The sequence below is a fragment of the Crocodylus porosus genome, unplaced genomic scaffold (genome assembly GCF_001723895.1).
Source record: "Crocodylus porosus isolate Cpor-Errol unplaced genomic scaffold, CroPor_comp1, whole genome shotgun sequence".
Lineage (NCBI taxonomy): Eukaryota > Metazoa > Chordata > Crocodylia > Crocodylidae > Crocodylus > Crocodylus porosus.
The window spans coordinates 11,077,745-11,099,801 of record NW_017728926.1 but is presented as its reverse complement, the minus strand read 5'-3'; the positions used below and the strand labels follow the sequence as shown (position 1 = coordinate 11,099,801).

The 22,057-nt window shown below is 56.9% G+C and overlaps 1 protein-coding gene across 7 annotated transcripts in view; it reads right to left on the bottom strand.

Annotated features, from left to right (window-relative positions):
• ARHGEF10L (Rho guanine nucleotide exchange factor 10 like) overlaps positions 1–22,057 on the bottom strand; it is a 116,026-nt gene that overhangs the window by 24,972 nt on the left and 68,997 nt on the right. For all 7 annotated transcript variants that reach the window (XM_019541473.1, XM_019541475.1, XM_019541476.1 and 4 more), the window contains 5 exons: positions 17,790–17,911; positions 13,120–13,206; positions 12,293–12,519; positions 11,515–11,669; positions 1,468–1,613 (listed from right to left, as the gene is read on the bottom strand). In XM_019541473.1, coding sequence (XP_019397018.1) covers positions 1,468–1,613; positions 11,515–11,669; positions 12,293–12,519; positions 13,120–13,206; positions 17,790–17,911 — 737 coding nt within the window. The remainder of the gene's footprint in view (positions 1–1,467; positions 1,614–11,514; positions 11,670–12,292; positions 12,520–13,119; positions 13,207–17,789; positions 17,912–22,057) is intronic.

The following is a 22,057-nucleotide window of genomic DNA, read 5'->3' as shown; positions in this document are numbered from 1 at the left end:
CAAGTCTGCTCCGGTGCATTGGCCCCCCTCACCCAAGTCTGCTCCGGTGCATCGGAGCTGTGCCATGTGCCCCTCACCCCGTCAGCTACCCTGCTTTCCTGGCAGTGCCCCTGCTTCTTCCCAAACCCTCTGAGGACCTGGACCATCTTCTAGGGGACCTGCATCTTTTTCATTAATTGCTCGAGAGTCAGGAGCAGTAACAGCATATAAAGGCCTCTGCTAAAAGTATCTGCTTCTCTTTCTCTCCAACCCCCTCTAGTCCCAAGACGAGGGTGAGCTCCGAGTCCTACCCCGCCGCCGAGCCTGGGGCAAAAAGAAGGAGAAAGAGGGCTGGTGCTGGAAGACAACCCACAAGCACCCATGTAGCCAGGGTGCCAGCGTGGCTCGGGCTCTGCCAGGACAAACCTCAAGCCCACCTTGACCCTGGGGATCCGACACCAAGCCCGGCACGCAGAAGGGGCCGGCCTGCTTGCCCTGTTCCCCCAGCAAACGCAGCTCGCTGGGACCGAGCGGGGAAGCCGAGTTAACGAACAGCCTCAGAGCGAGCGCGGCCCCCTCCCCACCTGCGCCTGCAGCCGAGAGCCGTTCCCCGTCGAAGAGCAGCCCACCAGGCGCGCGGGGAGGCCGGGCGGCAGGCGCGCGGCTGCACGCGAGCAGCAGAATGAGATCCGGGGTGGAGGCCGGCAGGAGCCGGGAGCGCGCTCAACCGAGAAAAGCCCCGCGGCGTTAAAGGCCTCGCAGGCGCCACTCCTGCCATTAGGTGCCGAGGGGGGAGCGGACCCGCTGAGGCAGCCGCAGGGATGTCCGGCCGACATCACTGCGGCAATGGCACCATGCACGGTGGGGCTGCGCCTGTCCCGGATGCTCACCTTTCCCCCGGCGGTCGCGCCGGAGCCGGAGCGAGCGAGATTGCAGGGTCCGGCCCCTGTGCCGTGCGCTAGCCCCCAGACTCAGCCCTGCAGCTCTGCAGCAGTGTCTGAGACAGGGCCGGCCGGGGGACGCAGAGGATCAAGCTGCTCCTCAGATAAAGGTCTTCACTCACCTGCGAGTCGTTTCCTGACACTCGCCTAGTCCCCCGCCTCCCAACGTCCCTCTGGGCTCGCAGCCCCCGCTAGGGGACCAGTATCTCTATAGCCATCCCTGCCAGCCCCGGCGGGGATGGCTGTTCGCCCCCCTTGCAGAGGCTCCTTAGGAAGCCGGACCTGGATGCCTCTGGCTCTCATCCTGACACCCCGTCGCGCCCCGGATGCAGCGCTGCACACAGCCGCTGCCCGAGGGATGCCGGGAGTTGCGCGAGCTCCCCAGGAGAAGGGGAAGGAAGCAAGGCTTGCCATCCCAGTGTAGTGGCAACCTCCTCTGCGAGGTCTTCCCCACACCCAGCTGCTCCCCAGGGGCTCCTGGCTATCCCTATTCTGGAGCAGCACTGGGCATTGCTCGGGGCACCGAACAGGCAGCGAGCGGCAGTACCTGCGCCTTCAGGCTGGCAGCATCCAGCACGGTGACTTGGTTGGCACAGCTGGCCCACAGGGTGTCATCCAGGGTCAGGAGGACCCTCACCGGCCCGGTCCCCACCTGCAGACAGGTGGGCTTCGCCTCCAGATCCCACAGCCCCCCTGCGGGAAGAGAGAGAGAGGAGAAGAGTCAGATGTGGATCCAAATAGACCAGAGGAGGGGGGAAAAAGCACCTGGACATAACCCGCTCTGAACCGGCCACCCAGACCTTTGCTCCTGGGATTTGGTACCCCGAAACTCCCTGTGCGAAAGAAGTGCAGGGCACCGGAGCTGGCCAGAGCCCTGGCTGACGGAGTCACGATCCCCTGGACCCATCGCTCCCCTCCCTCGCCACCCCAGAGCATCCGCAGCTGCTGCTTACATGGCAACGTCGCAGCAGGAAGGGACTCGGCATAGTAAGGGCTCGTTTCAATTAGGCTGAACAGCTGTGGGCGAGCAGAAATCCAGGGAGCACTGGCACAGGCCGTGGTTTGGGACGCTCGGACATCCCATCACCCCTCAGGGGAGCTCCCGCCAGAGGCTGCGAAGCCGGGCTGATGTCAGGGTGGACAGGCTGGGATTAGCCTGCTGGCAGCTGGCTCGGGAGACCTGGCTTCTCCTTCCCCCGCGAACCGACGCTTCAAAACACCCTCACTGCTGCAGCCAGACAAAGACACGCATCTCCCTTCCCTGCAGCGAGGCGCATGCTGTGGCCCCAATACGATGCATGGGCTATTTCTAAATAGGTGGCCAGGTGCAGGCAGTCTGGGATCGCCCTTGAACGGAGGCCAGCAAGGCGGCACCTTCTGCTTTCAATCCTGCAGCGCCCGCGCCGGAGCACCCTTGCAGCCGGGGCAGCCTCAGACACACAACGAACCCATTTGCTCTCCTCTCCCCTGGCATCCCACGGGCACAGGGATGGCTCAAGGGGGGATGCTGCACCAGGCAACAGGCTCCAGCAGCCTCTCAGCCTCCTCGGCAGAGCACATAGGAGCGGGTTGGCATGTGCCGGGCTGTTAATTTCATGAGGCTCCATAAACCTGGTCTCCTCCCAGCCCGGCACACCGACGGGCACTGCTCATTATGCAAACCGAGCCAAAGAGAGAGAGGGACGTGGGGGTGTGGAGGCAACGGACAGGGCTGGAGGCAAGGGAGGAGGTCACAGAAGCTAGGGCTAGGGGGCTGGGAAAGGGAATGGGTCTTTAAATCAGCACGGATGGCACACATTAACATGCACACGCAAATGCATGCCCTCCCAGTTACAGACACCATGGCAGTACTGCATTCACACACACACACCCACATCCACCCCCTCCCAATTGAAGGCACCACAGCAGTGGTGTGCAAATGTGCACGCATACATGCAACCCCCAACACCCATCCCCTCCCAGTTAAAGACATGATGGCAGTAGTGTGCATGTGCACCCCCCCCCCATAGACCCACCCATCCTTTTCCAGTTAAAGACACCTTGGCAGGGGTGTGCACAGACACACACAGCTACCCAGTTAACCATAGCAATGGTACACCCCCACCCCCAAATTAAAGACAACATAGTAGCAGTGTGCACACATGCACTCACATACACACAGACCTACCCACCCCCTCCCAGTTAAAGGCAACATGGCAGGGCTGTGCACACACACATATGCCTACCCAGTTAAAGATACCATGGCAGTAGTACACACGCACCCCCACCCCCTCCCAGTGAAAGACAACTTGGTAGGCATGTGCAGTTGTGCGCAGACACACACACACCTACCCAGTTAAAAACACCATGGCAGTGGTGTACACACACACGCGCACGCGCACACACACCCCCTCCCAGTTAACAGCTACCGTAGCAATGGTGTGCACTCCCGCACACACATGTCCTTCCAGCGGCAATGGCATTGCCACAGCTCCCAATTCGGGCGCTTTGAAACGCGATTAAGCCGACAGAACTTGGCACAAAGCTTTCACGAGCTGCGCGGGGCCCTCCCGAGCCCTTCACCATCACACAGGCCCGGGCTTTCGTTAAGAGAAACGAAACCGCCTCGGCTCTTTCATCAGGGCGTCACACTGCGCCAATTCTCCCCACCAAACGCGCGGCGGGAACGACCTCTCCCGCCCCGAGGATTTTCTGATCTGTGGCCTCTGCTGCAAGTCGACCTTCTCCGTGCCCGCGTGATGCGGACCATGAAAAGATCCCTTTTTTGCTTCCCCGACCTGCATTATCGGCTGCTGCACAAACGAGCTAGCAACGAGGCGGGCGGCACTGGGAAGCGGGTACTTCCAGGAAGCTCGCATGAAAGCGACTCCGGGCGGAGGATGCAACTGGAGGCCGAAGGAGGAGAAAATACGTACGCGTCTGTTCCAAGGCCAAGCGGCGCGCTGGGCTGCGCGTGGCGTCCCAGACCTCAGCCCGGTGCCAGGCTGGGAGGCCGACCCCTGAACACTTCGTGCCACGAGCTGACCAGCCTCCGAGAGGGTCACCCCCATCCTGGAGAGCCGAGAGAGAGGTAAACCCCCAAAGCCCTGACCTCTTGGAAAGGCAGGTCAGGCCCAGCTGTAGCATGGAAGAAATACCAGTCTGCTCCAGGAGGAAGGGCTCCCATTTCAGGGTTGCTTCAATACAAGCCTACCTGTTGTGCAGACAGGGGGCTGGGGTCCTCTAGGAACTATAAGCCCTCTTCAACAGCTAGCAAGTCATGTCTTGGGACAACCCACGATGAAGCAGGGAAAGGAGCAAAGGGTAATAGCCAGGGTGCCAAGGAAGGACACGGAGCAGGGCCTGCTGCTCCCGAGACATCCAGAGGATGTTGTCCAGTGAAATCCTGCACCGACAAAGGAAAAAGACAACGACCCTACAGGCACTGGGGTTTTCCCTGGCCAGCATCTCCTTCCTGGTCAGATAAACCAAACAGCTTGGCCAAGGCAAGGAGGAGGTTGACCAGAAGGCCCTGGGATTTCCAAGGGCTAAGGATATGGCATGCATAAATGCAATGGCAAAAGGGAAAAAGTGCAAGTGGTCCTCAAGAAGGTAGCACCATCCCAGCACCAAACCCTAATTCCACCATTGCAGTGGATCTACCCCCAATCCTCAAAACCTGGCCACGGCTGAGGTACAGGCAGGACGTTCTCAAACCAAGCGCCTCTGCAACTTGCGCTGGGTCCCATTTCTTCTGCCGATGCCTCCCATTTCTCGCCCTGCACAGAATTTGCTGCTCTCCAACCTGTCCTTACAAGTTCTCGCGGCGATTGCTGCAAATAGCGCTCCCACCGTAGCTCCACCGCAAGCATTAGATGCATTTCTTGCATTAGATGCTTTCAAAATTCACACCGTGCTGAGCAGACACAGATCCTACGGCAGGGTTCGACTCCGACTCCCCGAATGGATGAGCATAGCTCCTCGAATCAGGTTGCTGGTGCAGGTCTTCCTGAGTGTGAAGCTAATAGGCACTTGCTGCAACTATTCACATATTTTATAGCCCAAAAGAAATGCCTCTGAGCTGCCAAATAGTCTCTGCAAAGCTCAGAGCAGAGAATTTCCCCCCAGTCATTTCGGCAGTGAAGGAAATGCTTTCCTGCTACCGAAGTGACACCACGGAGCCGATTAATTGCTGGCTGAACTGGAGTGCTTCTCTCAGGAAGACAGGCCATTGGGATTTCAAGCTTGCCAGTGATGAATGCACCACCACCATCTAACTGTTGCAATAGCTAATTACCTTCACTTAAAAATGTGCCTTTTGTTCCCAGTATGAATTTTTTTTAACTTTGGCTTCCAGATGCTGGGTCTTATGCCTGCATCTGCTACATTAAAGGGCCCTCTAACATCAGAGATCTTTTCCTCAGCACCTATAAATTGCAATCAAGTCACCTCTTCACCTTGCCTTTGGTAAGCTAATGATCCTAATCTATTGAAGTCCCTCACTGTAAGGCCTGCTCCCCACACCTCCAATGGTATTGGAAGCCCTCTGAACTCTTCTGCAAGAAAAAATGAGCTGGTTTGGGAAACTTTCCTTCTAATTAAAACGTACAGCGGCCTCGTTACCTTTAACCCCCTTTGCCTGTGCGCGTTTTCAAGAGCACTTATGGAAATGGGTGTCCTCCTGCCTTCCTTACCAGCCCTCATCAAGGGGCACGTGCCGACACGCTCTGCCAGAAGCCCTCGCTCTCTCCTGTATGCAGAGGAACGGGCCAAGGGATATCGCAAGCAATTCAGGAGGTCGCTTCAGCAATTTCCATGGGTTCGAAAGACAGAGCTGACGTGTCTGGTCATCGCTCTGACTGCGCCAGTGAAGCTGCCCTGGTCTCCACCAGATGGAGAGTTGGCCAGCCCCCACGTAGGGCACTCTTAGGAGGAGCCTACAACCAGCCCTTCTGGCACGGATCAGCTGGCGAGGACAAAAACAGACGCTTGCTAATTCCTGCCCTTCTGGTCTAGGAGGCGGCAGGAACAGAAAGAAACTTCACTTCCTACGGGAGCTGCGATTGCCAGCGGGCCTCGCAACTCCTCCTCCCCAGAAGCGAAGGTAAGGCGAGCCGGCACGATGGCTGTCACGCCGGGCGATGCCAGGGCGGCTTCGTGGAGTGGCAATGCAGTGCCCCGAGTTTCTTACGCAGCCCGTCGCGAGGGGATCGCGGGGCACGCCTGCTGGGAGTGCAAAGGCGGCAGCCCCCCAGAGGTCAGGGGGCAGGCCCTTTCAACACAGGCACGAATCTTGTGCCCCCCTAACCCTCTGACCGACTTCTCTTGCATAGCGCTTTCCAAATCACCCCGGCACGCCTAGATTCACACGCTTTAGATTCACAAAGGCGGCGTCCCTTCAGCACAGCTGGAAAGGTGATGCCCGTCCACCCTGCCGCACTCCTCCGTAGGTCCTCGATCCCCACCGGAGCGCCTGGTGCCACGGGGCAAGACTTCAGCCATCCTGGGCAGCCCGAGCCCACTGCTAGACCCACTGCGGAGCCGATGCCCTCTTTCCAGCAGAAGCAGGGAAGGAGCCTGTGAGCCCCTACTGATGCCCCATGCCCAAGTACAGCCAGCAGGACGCGTAGGAGGGCACTGAAACCTGGAAAGGCTGGACTGCTGCTTACCCAGCAAGAGGGTGGGCCTGAGCGCCTAACCGGGATGCTGCTCAACCCCACAAAGCGGCTTCTCCAGTAGGGCCCGACTCAGGGCAGCGACTTCCCTTCACAAAGCTTCATACCAGCCGAGGATGGTGGTGCATTCTCCCTCCGGGCTTCTGTGTGCATCCCCTGCTTTTGCACTGAATGCCACCCGAACCAGCGATGGAGGAGGTTGCTGCCCACGGCTGGGAACGGTGAGCAGCTCCGACGCGCTGGCAGCCACTGCGGGTGCCAGAGCTGCTCTCGCTCTTAGGGGCAGGGGCTCACCGTGCTCACCAAGGCCGGTGCAAGCCAAGAGCCTGTGATTCAAGGCTCTTTCCCACCCTCTAGTGATGGAAGGGAGGTAGTTCCTCACCCAGGCAAAACAGGTCCTTCCTGGACCGGGATGGGAGTCACCTGGGGAAGAGGGCTTGGGAAGATGGCAGGATTTCTGTGCCCTGAGCAATGCAGCAACCCCACTTCCCCTCTTCCCTCCTCTCAAAGCAACACCGATGGCATGGAAAAGCCAGACAGAGGATGGAAAGGAGTCCTCCCCTCGTTGCCTGCAGGGCCCCTACAATTGCTGAACCTGGAGGAGACCAAGCAGTGGGAGGGACTGGCTGATGCACGGCCCACCTCGAGACACCCTGTGCAGAGCAGATGAGGGGGCTGTCCCAGCAATGGCAATGTCTAGCACCCAGACACAAGGATGCACGGAGATCAGCTCCACATGCCTGGAGCAAGGTGTAGCCTGGCTGGTCCCTGTGCCAAGCAGTCATGTTCGAGTACGAACTGACAGCTGACTGGACCAAAAAAAGCCAAAAGGTCCACCGGAGCCTAGTGCCCCATGAGGCTGGCGCAGCTGAGGTTCATCACCTTCTCCAACCAGCCTGGACTCTGCAAGCTGAATGCCAGGTACCGACCGGGGACGGCCTTGGCAAAGCTGGACCTCGTGCCTCTGGGACCCCAGAGCCACTGCTGCCAGCGCCTGGAGGGTCCACACCAACTTCTTGGGGGTCTTTGATATTTGTGACATAGATAGTGAGTGGCTCCAAGGAGAGTCCCAGATGCAGCCAGGACATGGGCACAAGCCACAGCACAGCTGCCATGACCTCGTGCAAGGCTGTGGCAATGCCAAGGTCACAGGTCCTCTCGCACTGCCAAGCTGCAGTTGCCTATGGAGAAACTTGCCCGGTGGCTCAGCCAGTCCCTAGGCTACCTAATGCCCGCCCCCACCCCCCCAATACCACAGCGATGCATCCAGCACCAAATGCCACAGTCTCTAAAGCAGCAACTCCATGAGCTGGCAGCAGTAGCAAACTCTGATCCCCAAAACAAGCAGCCCTCTAAGAGACAGCAATCCTTTCCAGGTTTGTTGCTCCCCTGCAACCCTGCTCCATTCCTACACCAACATCCCCTCGGTCTCTACAGGGGTCAGGGCGGATGAAGGATTGTTTGTGGGATGGAGCCAGGAGCGGGCGCTTGCCGTAGACATCCCATGCAGCGGACAGAGCCTGCCTGGATATGCCCTGCTGACGCCCGGCTCACCCGGCGGGGACGCAGTAGTGACCGAGTGGATCCGACGCGAACAGCGTGGCATGAATAAGTGATGAGCCTGTTAACCAGGAGGCCCTTGCTCTCCTCTTGCGACCTCTCATCGCTTGCTGGGGAAGGTGGGCTGAGTGCTGCGGGGAAACGCAGGAGGCAATCGGCGGGGAAGAAGGTGGCACCCTCATGGAGAAGAGGTCCGGATGCCCAGGCAGTGGGATCACCCATCATTTGACTCATCCATCCACGCTGGGCATGGCAGAGAGCCCCCTCAGGCTTCCCTGCACACAGGGGATCCTTCCCTTATGTCAGGAAGAAACACCCTTCTCCATGGGGCAAACCAAAACGGGCCCCTTGGATGCACCTCCCTGTATCACTTGCACAGCACCAGTGTTTCCAGGACTCGTGGCCTCTTCATGCCAACGAGCAGAACGCGCTGCTCGGCGGCACCCCAGGCTGGGCCACAGACAGACCGAGGGCCTTGGGATGCAGCGCTGGCATCCATACGAGCCCCTTCGGCGGCACTGGAGCAACCTCTGCCTCTGGAAGGAGGCCCGTGCGACATGAAGCTTTGCAGGTCCGTGGCAACAGCTGGCTCCGCGGGGCCAGGGCACCATCGCCGACTCTCCCACGTCGCCAGCTGAAACGCAGAAGCCGAAACAACGACGTCTCGTGCCCAAGCATCAAGCGGCATCACTTCGGGCTTCTAGCATAGCCGAGAGGGCTCCGAACGACGGGCCAACGTAGGTTAGAGGGGATCTCTGAAGAGTGAGCAGCAGCATGCTGCTGTCTGGGTGGCTTATACCAAAAAGGGTGAGAGGTCAGCGGTCTTGCACTTCTTCCACGCAGATCCCTGGGAGATGCAGCTGCAGCCCCCGGGCAGCGCTGGCCCCGTGTCGCTGCTTTGCGGGATGAAGCACCGTACTCCCAAGACCTCGCCTGGCTTCACCAAAACATTCACGTGCACGTGGAGCCAGCAAAAAAAAAAATGAATCTAACCAAGACACAGGCAGGAGCTTGCGTATGTTACCCCCGAAAGGCCTTTGGAAAGGTGGGGGGGAATCTGCTTCATTTATGAAGTCAAAGAGGTGAGCCCTCAGCCCACCAGCATGGGGATGTCCAGGCACGTCCCAAGAAAGGGACAGGCTTTCCTAATTCGTTGGACTTTGCAATGCAGAAATTGTAGCCCGCCCACAAAGCTCCCTCGCCAAACCAGCAACAGGCGCAGCCGAAGGGGCGCCGGAGCGATGCTTTAACTGCAAGCTAGATGGGACCAGCCCGCGTGTGGGACCCAGGATGAACCACACAGGTTACATGCAACGCTTGCCTGTGGGTGAAGGAGCATCTAGCTTGGCAGGCCAAAGCAACTGGGAACAGGAGCCAAAAATAGGCAGCTGAGAGGAGAAACCCATCCTCGTCCCCCTATCTGTTTGCCCTCCCTTCAGCAATTACGGGCAACATGTTGTCAACAGGAGGGAAGGGACCTGGCATGTAATGGCAGGGTTGAAATCCATGCGCCTCCCGAGGAGCCGGCTCCTGGAGAAAAGCAAAGTCCAACAGCAGGGGAGAGACAGGGAGTAAATTGAGATGTCACGAGGCAAAGGAGAGGAGCGATAAGTAGAGACGGAGCCGCCGGCGTGCTGCGCGCGGCGCCTACCCTTTCATCTGCTAGGGAGAGCACCCTGCGGACGCACGCGTGTGTTCACACTCACCCGTGGGCACCCGCCGGCCCGGGAGACGGCTTCGCCGCCTCTGCCCCTCTAATTAAAACCCACAAATGCCGTGTCAGGAGCTCATTAAAACCCTCGATGCACTGCTAGGCTGAGTCGAAGCGGCACACGAAGACCCGGTGGTAACCCCGGGTCGGCGGTGAAGAGGCAGCGAATCCGGCTCCTTTGTGCATGGCTGGCTGGCAGAGCCGTGCGGACACCTCCAAGAGATGGCTCAGACTATTTGCTACCCACGGCCCAGCACACGCAAGACCCGATCCCCCTTCCCGAATCACACCGAGAGGGAAATTCTCACCCGGGCAGCAGGACTCGCTCAGCATCCTCCTCTAAGGCCTGAGCCACACAGGATAAGAGCCCAGGACAAATGCCCATTGGACGGCCCTAGTCTCTTAGCTCACTGTGCAGCGTTCAAGCCCTTGACATAGGAGGCTCCCAGGTTCGATCCCTGGCAGTCACTGAGCCCCTGTTTTGAAGGCTTGCCTATTGCCTAGACCTGCCAAGCAGCAAGTTTCACCCAGAAATTGCCCTGGTACCAGGCTCAGTGCATTTACCTGCGCCTGGCCCAGGATCTGGCACGTCTTGGTCATTGCAGCTGTTTCTCCCATTTCTGGGACAAAAGCAAATGGGATTCAGACAGCTGCCCGAGGGCCGTGGCACCTTTTGCATGTTTTGACAGCCCTTGAAGAGTGCACCAGGCCAACATCATCTCACGGGCTTGAATGGCTCCTAACGAAGGGCCGTTGCTCTACAACGTACAGAGGGAAAGCGTAAGAGCCATCCAGTTGGGTTCCTTAGTAGACAACTGGTGTCTTCTCTGCCAGACCATCAATAGGAAATTATCTTTCCTTCTCAAATAGGATTTCATTTTTGCAGCTGCTATGAAGTCTAAAGTCAAGCCAATTCTCAAGGGCTAATTAGTGTCTTTTTTTTTTTTTTTTTGGTAACAGCTAGAAATAAAAGTTATTTAAAAATGAAAGAACCCACATGGTAATAAAGTTGGATGAACCTTCCCCAAGGCAGGTGTGGGGCACGTTTGGACTTACCTGCCCCGGAGTCGAATCAGTGGTGGGTTGGTCTGTTTGTGATGGCCACCCTGGAGGCCTCCCTAGGATGCCCATATTCCCCTGTGGGACTGCGCATGGATGCCACACAATCACTGTGGTCAACCCAATGGCAATTGCAATCTGAAAAACAACAGCCTGCAAATCCCGCCTGCACCTTTGGGATATTATGCTAACTGCTACGGCACCTGGGATAATTACTATCCCCGCAGCAGCAGCATCTGAGGTCCTCACAACCCAAATATCTCTTCTGGCAAAGCACCCCTGTATGTCAGGGCAATGCTCTTTCCCCCGTTCTGCAGATGAAGCGCAGGGAGACTAAGGAAGGTGCCCAAGGAAGATGCCTAAAGTCACACACAGACTAATCACATTGTGGGCAATGTGGCAAAGAGCTACAAAAGGCCACACCACAGGTACAGCAAGAGTTAGAGGGACGTACTGGCCCTGTGCCCCACACTGCTGGGACAAGGGAGGTGAGACATCAACCTGCAAGTCCCCACCTCATCCTAGATCCGCGGAGAAGAGACCACAGACAGACCCGGTGAGTCCCAAATGCAGTAACAGTCCCCCCCCCACGCACCGCTCCCGCTCTCACCGCTGTTCCTGGCAAAGGCAGCTACAATCCCATTCTGCAGGCCAGCAAACAGGTAGTCGGGGCTGTGCTTCAGGCAGAGGACGGGCTGCCGCCCCGGGCTTTTGCAGGTCAGCAAGCACTGAGTCCCCGTATCCACGCTTCCATACACCACGATGCTGAGGTCAAGGAGGAGAGGAGAGCAGAGGTAAGCACAGCGGTGACACGCAGCTGGAGGCATGCATACACATGGAGGCCAGGCTTTCTGGCCGCTGAGAGCTCAGCCCCGTTGCATCCACCGTGCAGCAGCTCGGAGGTGGAATCAGGGATCCGGCTGCAGAAAGCAGGCTCCCCACAGACCACCAGGCCGGACTCCTCATATTTGTCCCATCCACCAGCTCTGCGAGGTGCATAATGTGGGAGAGCAGAAGCCACTGCGCAGCTCCTCCATGCAATATGGCTTGGATTTAGCCTAGAGCAGGCATCCCTCTGGGGTAGAGGCTGGGGAGGCGGCGGGGAAGGGACTCACCTGGCTGACCTGGAGAAGAGGCAGCTCTGGCATGGTAACATGGTCCTCCCAGCACCACCCCTCCACACCCCCTCCCGGTAAGTCGCCTGTGTCCTGCTGGCCAAGGCTCACAAAACCCAGCTCCTAAAGGAGACTCTTGGGGTCTGAGACCCTTCAGCCTAGAGGGGAAGCAGCTGGATTTTGGGGGCCAACCAGCACCAGCTCCAGGGAGACACCTGCCTCTCCAGCAGAGGACAAAGCCAAGACGGGCAGTGCCGCCACCCCGCAGCTCACCTGCCATCCTGAAGCCCCAGGCAGATGGTGGGGTGCAGAGTGGAGGCCTGCTCAGCAGTCGCTTGTGAGTCCTCAGTTTTCTCCTGCTCCTCCTCGCTCTTTTCCGGGATGTACTCTATGCAGAGCACCTGGGAGGCCACGGGGAAGGACTTCACCGTGCGTGGCACCGATCGGTTGAGGGAGAAGATCTCCACCTGGCCTCCTGCTCCTTCTTGGCCTCCCCCAACCTGCAGAGACATGGGACACTTTTACATGTCAACCCTCACCAGCTGGACCATGCCCCATGTACCCCATGCCTCCATCTCCAGTGCAGACAAGGTGCCTGGGTTTCCCCACCGACGTTGTCACAGGGTAGAGGCAGACGTGACCTCCACGCCGGGCAGAGCCACCTCCTGGGTGGAGATGGAGACATGCGAGCTACTTGGGCCATCGCATGGACAGTCCTCCCTTCCTCAGAAATGTCCTCCACTGCCCCAGAAATGCCTGGGGTCATGCAGGCTGGAAGTAATGCTGGGGTGACGCGGCCAAGCCCTGGGGGTGATGCAGAAATGCCTGGGGGTGATGCAGCCAGGCTGCCTGCTTTATGCTACCTGGGGGCCAGACGGGATGCTTGAAATCTGCAAGCTGCACCTCTCTCCAGGCAGTGGAAGTGCCTTTTTCCCCATGCCCCAGAAGAGCTGGGCAGCGCCCAGGGGTTCATTAGCTGCTCTTAGAGATGCTGAAACACAGTCCAGCTTCAGCGTCTTATTTCCGTGCAAGGCACCAAAAAGCCACAGTATCCTGGGAGTTATGCTGGAGGCAGGTGGACCAGCTCAGCCCATACTCACCCAGAGGTAGCCCTGCGGGAGGGAGGTGCTGACAGCAGAGAAGCCCAGCAGCGAGGACTGGACGGGATTGTGCACCACGGCTCCAAGCTAGGAGAGAGACAGAGGGGTGCTCTCAGAGCTGGGCTGGGAAGAGCATTGTGAACACACAAAGATCCCTGACGGCGGAGGAGACTCTCCACCTGCCTCCTTGCTGGCCGAACCATTCGAGTGGGGTTGCTGTGGGCGCTATCTAAGCCCACAGACAGCAAAAGGAGCCTGTCTTCTACATGCTGCAATCCACCAGCTGCTCCCATTTCCCCCAGACCTCCCAGCAGTCCCCTCTCTGGCCCGCAAAGTCTCAATTGCCACTGAAACGGTTACCTGCCTGCTCCCATCGCAGGGATTTGGGGAGAGCCCAAAGACAGCTCCGTGTATGGGTGCTTAATGCTCTCAGTGCAATCCAAGGCTTTTTGGGGAGAGTGAAGTAGGGGAAAGAGCTGCACCGTGGCGCACATCACAAAGCCAGGCTTGGACCTCAGTTGTATTTTGCAATTTGGTGCCATCTTCTGTTGAGACGAGCTATGCCCACCAGCTGCCCTGCGAGGTAGGCTGGTATCTTTAGCAACAGATGGAGGAAAAGAGGCAGGCCAGTGAAGGGTTTAGGGTCTACACAGGAACCAACTGCACTCACCAGCTTATGCTATTGGGAAAATCTTCCCCAAAGCGATGTGCTTACCGCAAGCAGGTGGCAGTCCTGGCCCAGCAGCCCTGACATGGGGGGCAGGTGAACCTCCTCCTTTAGTAAAGCTGCAGCTGAGGGAAGGAGCTTTTCAGAGCCCCAGAGAGACACCTTGCAGATGGATTACACTCGAAAGCAATTGCTTCATAGGAAAGTCAGGCTGGACGGGACCTCGAGAGGTCATCTAGTCCAGCCACTGGATCAAGGCAGGATCCTCCCTCACTAAACCAGCCCGGACAAGCGTCTCTCCCACCTGCTTTGGAAAGTTTTTAAGTACGGAGATTCCCCATCTTCTCTAGGCAGCCTGCTCGAGGTGCTGGACCGCTCTTTGTTTCTTACAAAACCCGACAGTAGGAGTTGCACCCCGCCCTGGCTCCCAGCTCTAACCACTGGGCTGCCTTCCCGTCTGCAAAACCGAGTCCGGCTCCTGAAATAGGTGATGAGGCAGTGGCTGTTGATAGTGGCAGCTGCTGGAGCTAATTTGCTTGATTTAACCAAGACAAACGTGGATTTTTCCTGGCTCCCTTACACTGCAGATTCAGGGATCTGAATACACCTACGGGAGGGCGAACCTCTTCTCCCTCTTAACCTCAGTGAGAGGGGCTTGGAGGGGGGCGGAAGGGGCAGTCAGGACCTAGCCCTCTGGCCCTCTCCCGTAGTCAGGCGCTCTCCGTACCTCGGACTACAGCAACATCAGCTCAAGATGCGACACGGGGATCGGGGAGGCAGACGGAGCTGTTTCGACCTGTCTGATCATAGTCATAGCGATCATAAAACGTCCTGTAATTTGGGCAAATTTAGAGAAGCCAGGACGTACCCAGCTAATCTACCCCGGGCTGATGCAGGTGTCTTCGATGGGAATGGGTGCAGAGGGTCCCACAAGCAGCAAAGCCCCCCGGGGACAGGGGCTGGCCGTGCCACGTGGCAGGGCACCGGGTGATGTTGGCTGGGGAGGGATGTGGGCCCTCGTCTCCAGCCAGCCCTTAAGGGCAGGGAGCAGAGGAAGCACTGCCTGCCCACCCCGCAGGGGCGAATCTCTACCCCCCCGGCAGGAAAGGGGCTTTTCCCTACAGAAATGCAGCGGTGACCCTCCTACAACCCTACCCCCTCTCTCAAGCCCCCCACCTCCAGCACAGCCCTTCCCAAAAGCACTGGAGACAGCCGTCGACCTCCCCGTGAACACGTTTGGGCAGTCACCGCACTACGACCCAGCCGCCACCCTCCTCCCATGGCTTCGGTCGGAAAAGGGGTCGCCCCCAAAACCAAGCTGAGGAAGATGGGGACATCTCGCCTAAGTGACAGAGAGCAGGGGACAGCCCGGAAACCCATCCACTCGGCACGTCCCCCTAGGCCTGCTCAGACGCCCAAGCCAGCAATGCGCCTCCGAGGCTGCCCCCCAGGAGCGCAGGGCCACGGGCAGCGGTCCCTCTTCTCCCGTCACCACAGCCCGCCCCGGCGGCAGTCAGACCCGCTCCGCTGCGGCGTGCGAGTTAACAACCACCCTGTGCAGTCACTCGCGGGGGCTCTTTACAGCCTTGTTTCTGTTTTAATTTACTGGCATTATTTATTCATTCGACGGCTCTGGGGCTCAGCCCATCTGTTTGGGATTCACGCGCTAAGTCTCTCCCATTTGGAGCGGGGAGCCGCCGTATCGAGCGGTGAATCCAGCGCCCGGGACAGGGGTAGGAGGCCGTGCAGGGCGGAGATCCTCAGCCAGGGTGTCCCTGCCTTGCCCGTCCCGCACCCCCGTGGCCCAGCCCCTTTGCCAGGAGGCAAGCACTACAATGGTCATTGAAATGGGGTGCAGCTCAGTTCCCAAAGGTGCCTCGAGTCTATTGAGCGGTGCCCCGAGTCCCAAAAGACTGAGAGCCACTGGTGTAGAGATACCAAGGGAGCGTATAGTGGGGCAAAGGGCAGAACAGGTGGTAAAAGATGGAGAATTCAAAGCTTTCACATACAGACATTTTCCCTGGGGATGTATGGATGCCCTGGCACTGGGAACGGTACCGCCAACTACGGGCTGGTAAGAGCAAAGCTCCCTACACTCCCGGGTGGAAAAACCTGCTCTCACGGAGGCCACGTGCAAGGACAGGCTGGAAGAGAGGGGCCTGGAGGGCCTGGCCCGAGTCTGGCGAGGATCGGGAAAGTTTACGGCTTTGAAAGGAAGAGCCTGGAGACTCTTGCCCCCGGGGCCCTGGGCAGGCATTTGAAGGCGAAGGACGCCGCAAACGCCCCGCTGACACTGCGGGGACAGGCGGGCGGCGGAGGGGAGAACTTTCCCCCATCAAAGGAACTTTGTAGATTAACAATAATATGCGAACAAAGGCGTTTGACTCTTCCAGCTGGTGCCCTTATTAGCATTGTAGAAAAACAACCGCGCGGCATCAAAGAGCAGCATCTATGGTGGAGCTGAGGAGAAAGCAAAAGCGCCAGCGAAAAAGGAAAAGAAGAAACCCAGCCCTGGTCTCCCCAGAGAGCCACTCACTGCCATTTGGTCTAATTAGACAAAACGGCAACGAGGGCAACAGAAGGAACCTGCTCCTTCTTCGCCGGCAGGAGGGGGCAGGGAGCCGAGCGCGGCGCAGCCGGCAGCCCGGTTGCATCACATCTGCTACCGTCAGTAATTGGATGAAACCCTGGCATTGAAAAGCCCCAATTCATCCCGCTGATGGTGAGCTGACTGCATTACAGCCGTAACGAAAGGCAACGGGGAGGTCTGGTAGGAAGGCAGCGAGCCGGGGGTGCGTGGGGACGTCTCCCCTAGGAGCCACGACCTGGCGCTGCGCTGGCCGAGGGGTCGGGACATATTCAGGACTCCTCCTGGGTTGAGCTCTGTGCAGGGGTGAGATGCACCCACTTCAGGGAGTTAACTGGTTCATCAGCTCAAGCTGCTTTGAAGCCCTGGGACACAAGCGCACGCTTAGCCCCGCACCGCAGACAGGGTGCCTCGCACTGAGGCTCCAAGCTGCTCATGCCAAGGCACCGAGGGCCGGCATTGCCCTGGATGCCTCGGCACACCCCAGGCAAGAGCCTCTGCTATGTCCTTCTTTGCAAATGGGGACCTGCAAGGCCTGCAGCATCCAGGAGGAGCACAAGAGGCAGCAGAGGAGGACCGGGACCCTGCCTGGGATCCATCACGGGGGCTATTCTGGAGCAGTTCAACTCCAGGAGCATGGGTCACATGCAACATCAGCTTGACAACTACCCGCCGGGTGACACCGCGGCTCTCGGGAAAGCCTTGCTGCCTGTTATCTTCACCCCTGCGGCCATGCCTAGCACCCCAGCCAAGCTCAGGGCCCCACTGTGCTCGGTGCTGTACAGCCCTCGCAGCAAAGGGATCACAGCCCAACCAAGCAAGAGGTGGAGCAGAGGGATATGCAATGAGGTTATTTCCATTTGGGGGAAGTGATCAGAGGGACGCAGCGAGGTGCCCAGGGTCATTCTAGCATGCAGAGGTTATGTGCTATTTGAGCAAGCAGCCCAAACGAGCGGGCCGAACTACCCAAGTTCGTGTGACAAGTTTCTCAGGCAGTTGGTGCCTCACAGGCTTCAGAGATGCCCCTCACTCCTCTGAAACCCACCTTCCTTTCTGCTGATCACGAGACCGTGAGACCTGGCCGCCCCTCTGTCTCCAGTGACCTGCTGCAGGCAGGGCAATCAGATAAATCCACCAGGCCCAATAAGCCTGCCACCACCTTTTCCCCTTAATGCCCTAGGATGAAAAGTCTTCAGTCTTACATGGTTTTCAGCCTTAGGGTCTCCAAAAGCTATGTGGAAACCCTCCATCTGCCTGTCCATGCTAAGGAAACTTCTCCTCTACAGTAGGCTCCCCAGCAAAGAGAAGCACCAGGAAGACGAAGAACAAAAATAAAACGCATTCATCCAGGACAGCCCAAGTTGCAACGGCATCTCATCTGCTGCCTGTCACATCTCCACAGCCAGGGGCTCTTACCTGCAGGTCGAGGGCTTTGGAGGAGAAGGCGGGCATGCGGCACGCGAGGATAGGACACCAGAAGGGAGCTTTGGTTTTCTTGTCTTCGTCAGGGCACAGCCACCCAGGCTGGTTCTCATCCCCTGGAGGCAAGCAAAGCAAAGGGAAGAAGTTACTGGCTTTGCAGGGCAAATCTGCTCCCAGCTCGCTCTCCCCAAAGCACACCCTGCAAGCAGGATGCTCTTGGTAAGTGCTAGGAGTGGGCTTTACCCATTTCTGTAGGAGAAGAGACAACCTGCCCACTGCCCAAGGAGTCGGGATGTGCCCCATGCCTGGCCAGTGGGATTTGGATTTTCAAAGCCTTCCTCCCACTCAAGCTTGGGATGCTCAGCTCTGGCCCAAAGGCTTTCAGAGTCTTCCTGCCTCGCCAAAAAGCAGCATCTGTATCCTGACAGTGCCCCTGTGCTGGAATAAGCCTCATTTTGCACACGAGGACAATGCAGCAGAGAGAGGTGCGGTGACCTGCGCACACCCAGCATGCAACGAGAGGGATTTCAAACTAGGCTGGCATCACTGAGGGTATTTTAGGACTGTCTGAATATTGAGGGGCCTCCTATAAAGAGAGCCAGAGAGAACGGACGTCCTCTCTCCTGGCTAGCAGGACCGGGCCCTGAGGGCGGTCACGTGCGGTTTGCCCAGGACACCCTCTCAATGCGCTACAGGATGGCAGGATCGCCCATCACGGCTCTCACTTAATCCATCCCATGGTGGGAAAAGCCAGGCATGATGGGGAGTTGCATGTTCCCCAGGTTGTGCCTTGCTGCCCCCAGCACCAAGACCTTTAAAAGTGACAGTAAATGGCTCCCTCCTGCTCGTTGATGTTGGCACGTCAAAACCAGCCTCCTCCACAATGCTAGGGTGCAAGCACAGCCAAGCAAGAGCATCACAGCCACCGCCCTTCCAGCCCCGTCTTAAAGTCTCCAGATCAGAAACTCCTCCCTGTCAAGCAAAGTCACCTCCAAGACAAACCCAGTCAAGTCGGTTCAACTTCTTCTGGCTTCCCCTAAGTCAGGGGTGTGGGATTCAGGCATCACGACAGACTGGCCCTCTCTGCATCCCTAGACCTTGACCATCAGATAGATAAATCCCTGCTGCCCCAGTGGACTTCTTCCCAAGTGCTGAGTTCAGACACCCTCTTTCCAAGGTCGGAGTATCTGTGCCTTCTATTAAGCTACAATAAACATGCCCAAAGGAGCCTGAGCTGGAGCTGGCTCTTCCCCAGGGGGTTTAGGGGCCCCTGTAAAGCGCAGCTCTGTTCCTAGTAACTTTATTGATCTGAGGAAGCAAATTAAGTGCAATGAAGGAACTGCTGGGAGGACGATCGTTAACGAGGCTGCTGTTATGTCTTAATCAAACTACTTAATTAAGCTGTGTGCAGAAGAGCGAGCGGAGGGGAACTCGTGCCTTCCTGCCCAAAGATGATGGGTCCTGTCGCATCTTTTTCCCCGCATGTGTCGATCGATTGGGACCGGGCGCAGCAGAGCAGCGAGCCTGAGACTCTGCGCTTGCGGAGGTCAGTGGGCAACAAGCGCCCACGATGGGAGGTCTCAAGGAGGGGACAACCCACTCCAGGACACCAGATACACTTGGCTGAGAAATCAGGGTCTGCAGACCCAGAAGGTCTTTGCAGCTTCTGACTCCGTGGAGGAAATCCCGGGAGGGCAATGGATCTTGATCCTCCTCTTCCTGGCACAGCATGGCTTCCCATCAGACACTGCCCAGCGAGTTAAAACAACACACAGCGGGGCCTTTCCACCAGCCTTTGCTGTCCAGTCTTGCTTCTCCCCTTTCCATGCAATTCCTCCCAGCTCCACGAATTCAGCATGGGTGTCTAAGACGAGACATCCTGCCCCGGGGTGCTCTCCAGTGCCTGCCGACTTGAGGAGGGCCTCCCCATATCACAGGGGTGGACATCAGCACAAAGCCCCCAAAATGGAGAGACCCCCACAAAGGAAACAGTCCCCCTGTCAATGCAATCCAACAGTGGGGACCACCGCCATTGGCGTGGGGGGTGGGAAATTTTAAAAAAAATCAGTCGGCTCCAATTTAATTGTGCTACTCGGAGCTCTTTCAAGGGTGAAAAGCAACAGGCCCAAAGCACCCGGTGCCCGATCCTCTTCCAAATTAAGTGCAAAAGGTAGCTGGGTCACTCTCCCCTTCAAATTTGAGGGTCAGTTGATGGCATGTTATAAAAGCAGATACACGAATAGATTTTCAAGGGCCAGGATAGGGTAAAAGAGAATTGCACTTCAGCATCTAAGTCCACTTAGACATCCAACAGCTGGAATAAAAATCTGGCCTGTGGAGATAACTTGCAACTACTTCCACAGCTACTAAGAGGGGGTTAAAGCCATCCTAGCAGCAGCAAATGCTAGTCCCAAGCGCAGAAGAGGAGGAGGAGGCGTGATGCTGCGTGTTTATCCTCTCGCGGAAGTGCGGCACCTCACTGCAGTGCACAAGAAACAATCCAATAAAAAAAAATAAAAATAAAGCATTTCTTCACATTAGGCTTTAATGCGTTTTTATTTCTAACTCATGGTTACAAGACAGTCCCCCAGGCATCCTAGATAAAAAAAACCAAACTGTTAAAAACAAGAGAATAATAATAATAAAAAAAAACTATATAAAAATAAACAATATGCATATCGCTTGTTTTTTAACTATTTTTGCTGCAGTGGCTTGTGGAGTTAAATAGAAATAAAGATAAGAAGGGCTGGAAGCGTCATGAGGGAGCTCGGCACAGACAGGGGATCAGCGAACGGAGGGAAGCCAAGGATGCCTGCAACAAATTCACCTGCTTTCCCCCCCGCACCCCTCTGCCCCTAATGAAAAGATCAAAGGGTCGCCGTGCTCTGAAAAGCAGCTCTAACAATGACATTGTGGGGTTATGCCTCGGCTCGCAGCTAACTTCCAGAGGGGCGTGCTCCCTGCTGCAAGATGAGAGAGGAGTTTCAAACAGCCTCTTCCGCAAGAGGCGTCTCCACCTTGAAGCCCCAGATTAGCCAAAGGCATTTCAAAAGCAAGCCATGAGCCCTTTTTTTTTTGGGGGGGGGGGAGCCGCAACTTGAGACCCCCATAAATAAAGATCTTGCAGCCAAGCACCCACTCACTGAAGAGCAGGGACTTGAAGGATGCTCAGGCTTGGGCTTGGGGCACCCCAAATCAGTAGCAGCTCTTAAAAATCTTGCCCATGACGGATTCCTTCTGCTTCCAATGGCAATATCACCGGCCAAGACTGACGCGTTGCAACACAAGGTATCGGAGGCCTCTGCTGTGCACAGTTGTAGGCAGACACGGGTTTTTGGGTCGACATGGTATCTTTTATTAGACCAGCTACGTAGTTGGAAAAATTGTTCTTTGCAAGCTTTCGGGCACAAACACCCTTCTGCAGGCGCATGCCGCACCAGACACAATTTTTCCAACTATCTAGTTGGTTTAATAAAAGCTAATCACATCTACCCAAAACACCTGGTCTGCCTGTGTCCTTAGGCCATACCGGCTACCACCACCAACCCCCCTGCATACAACGGGAGTCACCCACGCTCAAGAAAGATGACATGAAACTGGAGCAGGTGCAGAGAAGGGCTAAGCAAGTCAATCAGGGGAAACGGAGAGCTGGTCTCATATGAGGAAACTAAGAGAGCTTGGCTCTTTTGGCCTAGCAAGATGAAAGCTGAGAGGGGAGAGGCGATATGATTGCTGTCTAGAAATAGACTGTGGGCAGTAAGCGTCAGGGAGGGAGGAGAGCTATTTAAGAGAAAGGACAATGGTAGTGCAAGAACAAATGGGTATTAGCAGGCCAACAATATCCGCAGGCTGGAGCTTGCCTTGTTGATGTAAGCGGTTATATGGGGCATGCGGTTGTAGCCATGTTGGTCTAAGGACGTAGGCAGACAAGGTTCTTTGGTTAAATCTTTTAACTTTTATTAGACCAACTAAAACAGTTGGAAAAAAGCCTTCTTTGCAAGCTTTTGGGTATAAATACCCTACGTCAGGCTGAGGAAGCATCCGCAGTTGCTGTGTGCTCTTCCCGGGAGTAACGACTAGTCCTCTGGCTTCTTTACTATTCGTTCCACCCAGGAAGAGCACACAACGCTTCCTCAGCCTGACAAAGGGCATTTATACCCGAAAGCTTGCAAAGAAGAACATCTCCAACTATCTGAATTGCTCTAATAAAAGATACCAGAGGTTATATGAAGTGGGTGGTTGCAAAAGCAGACGCCGGACTC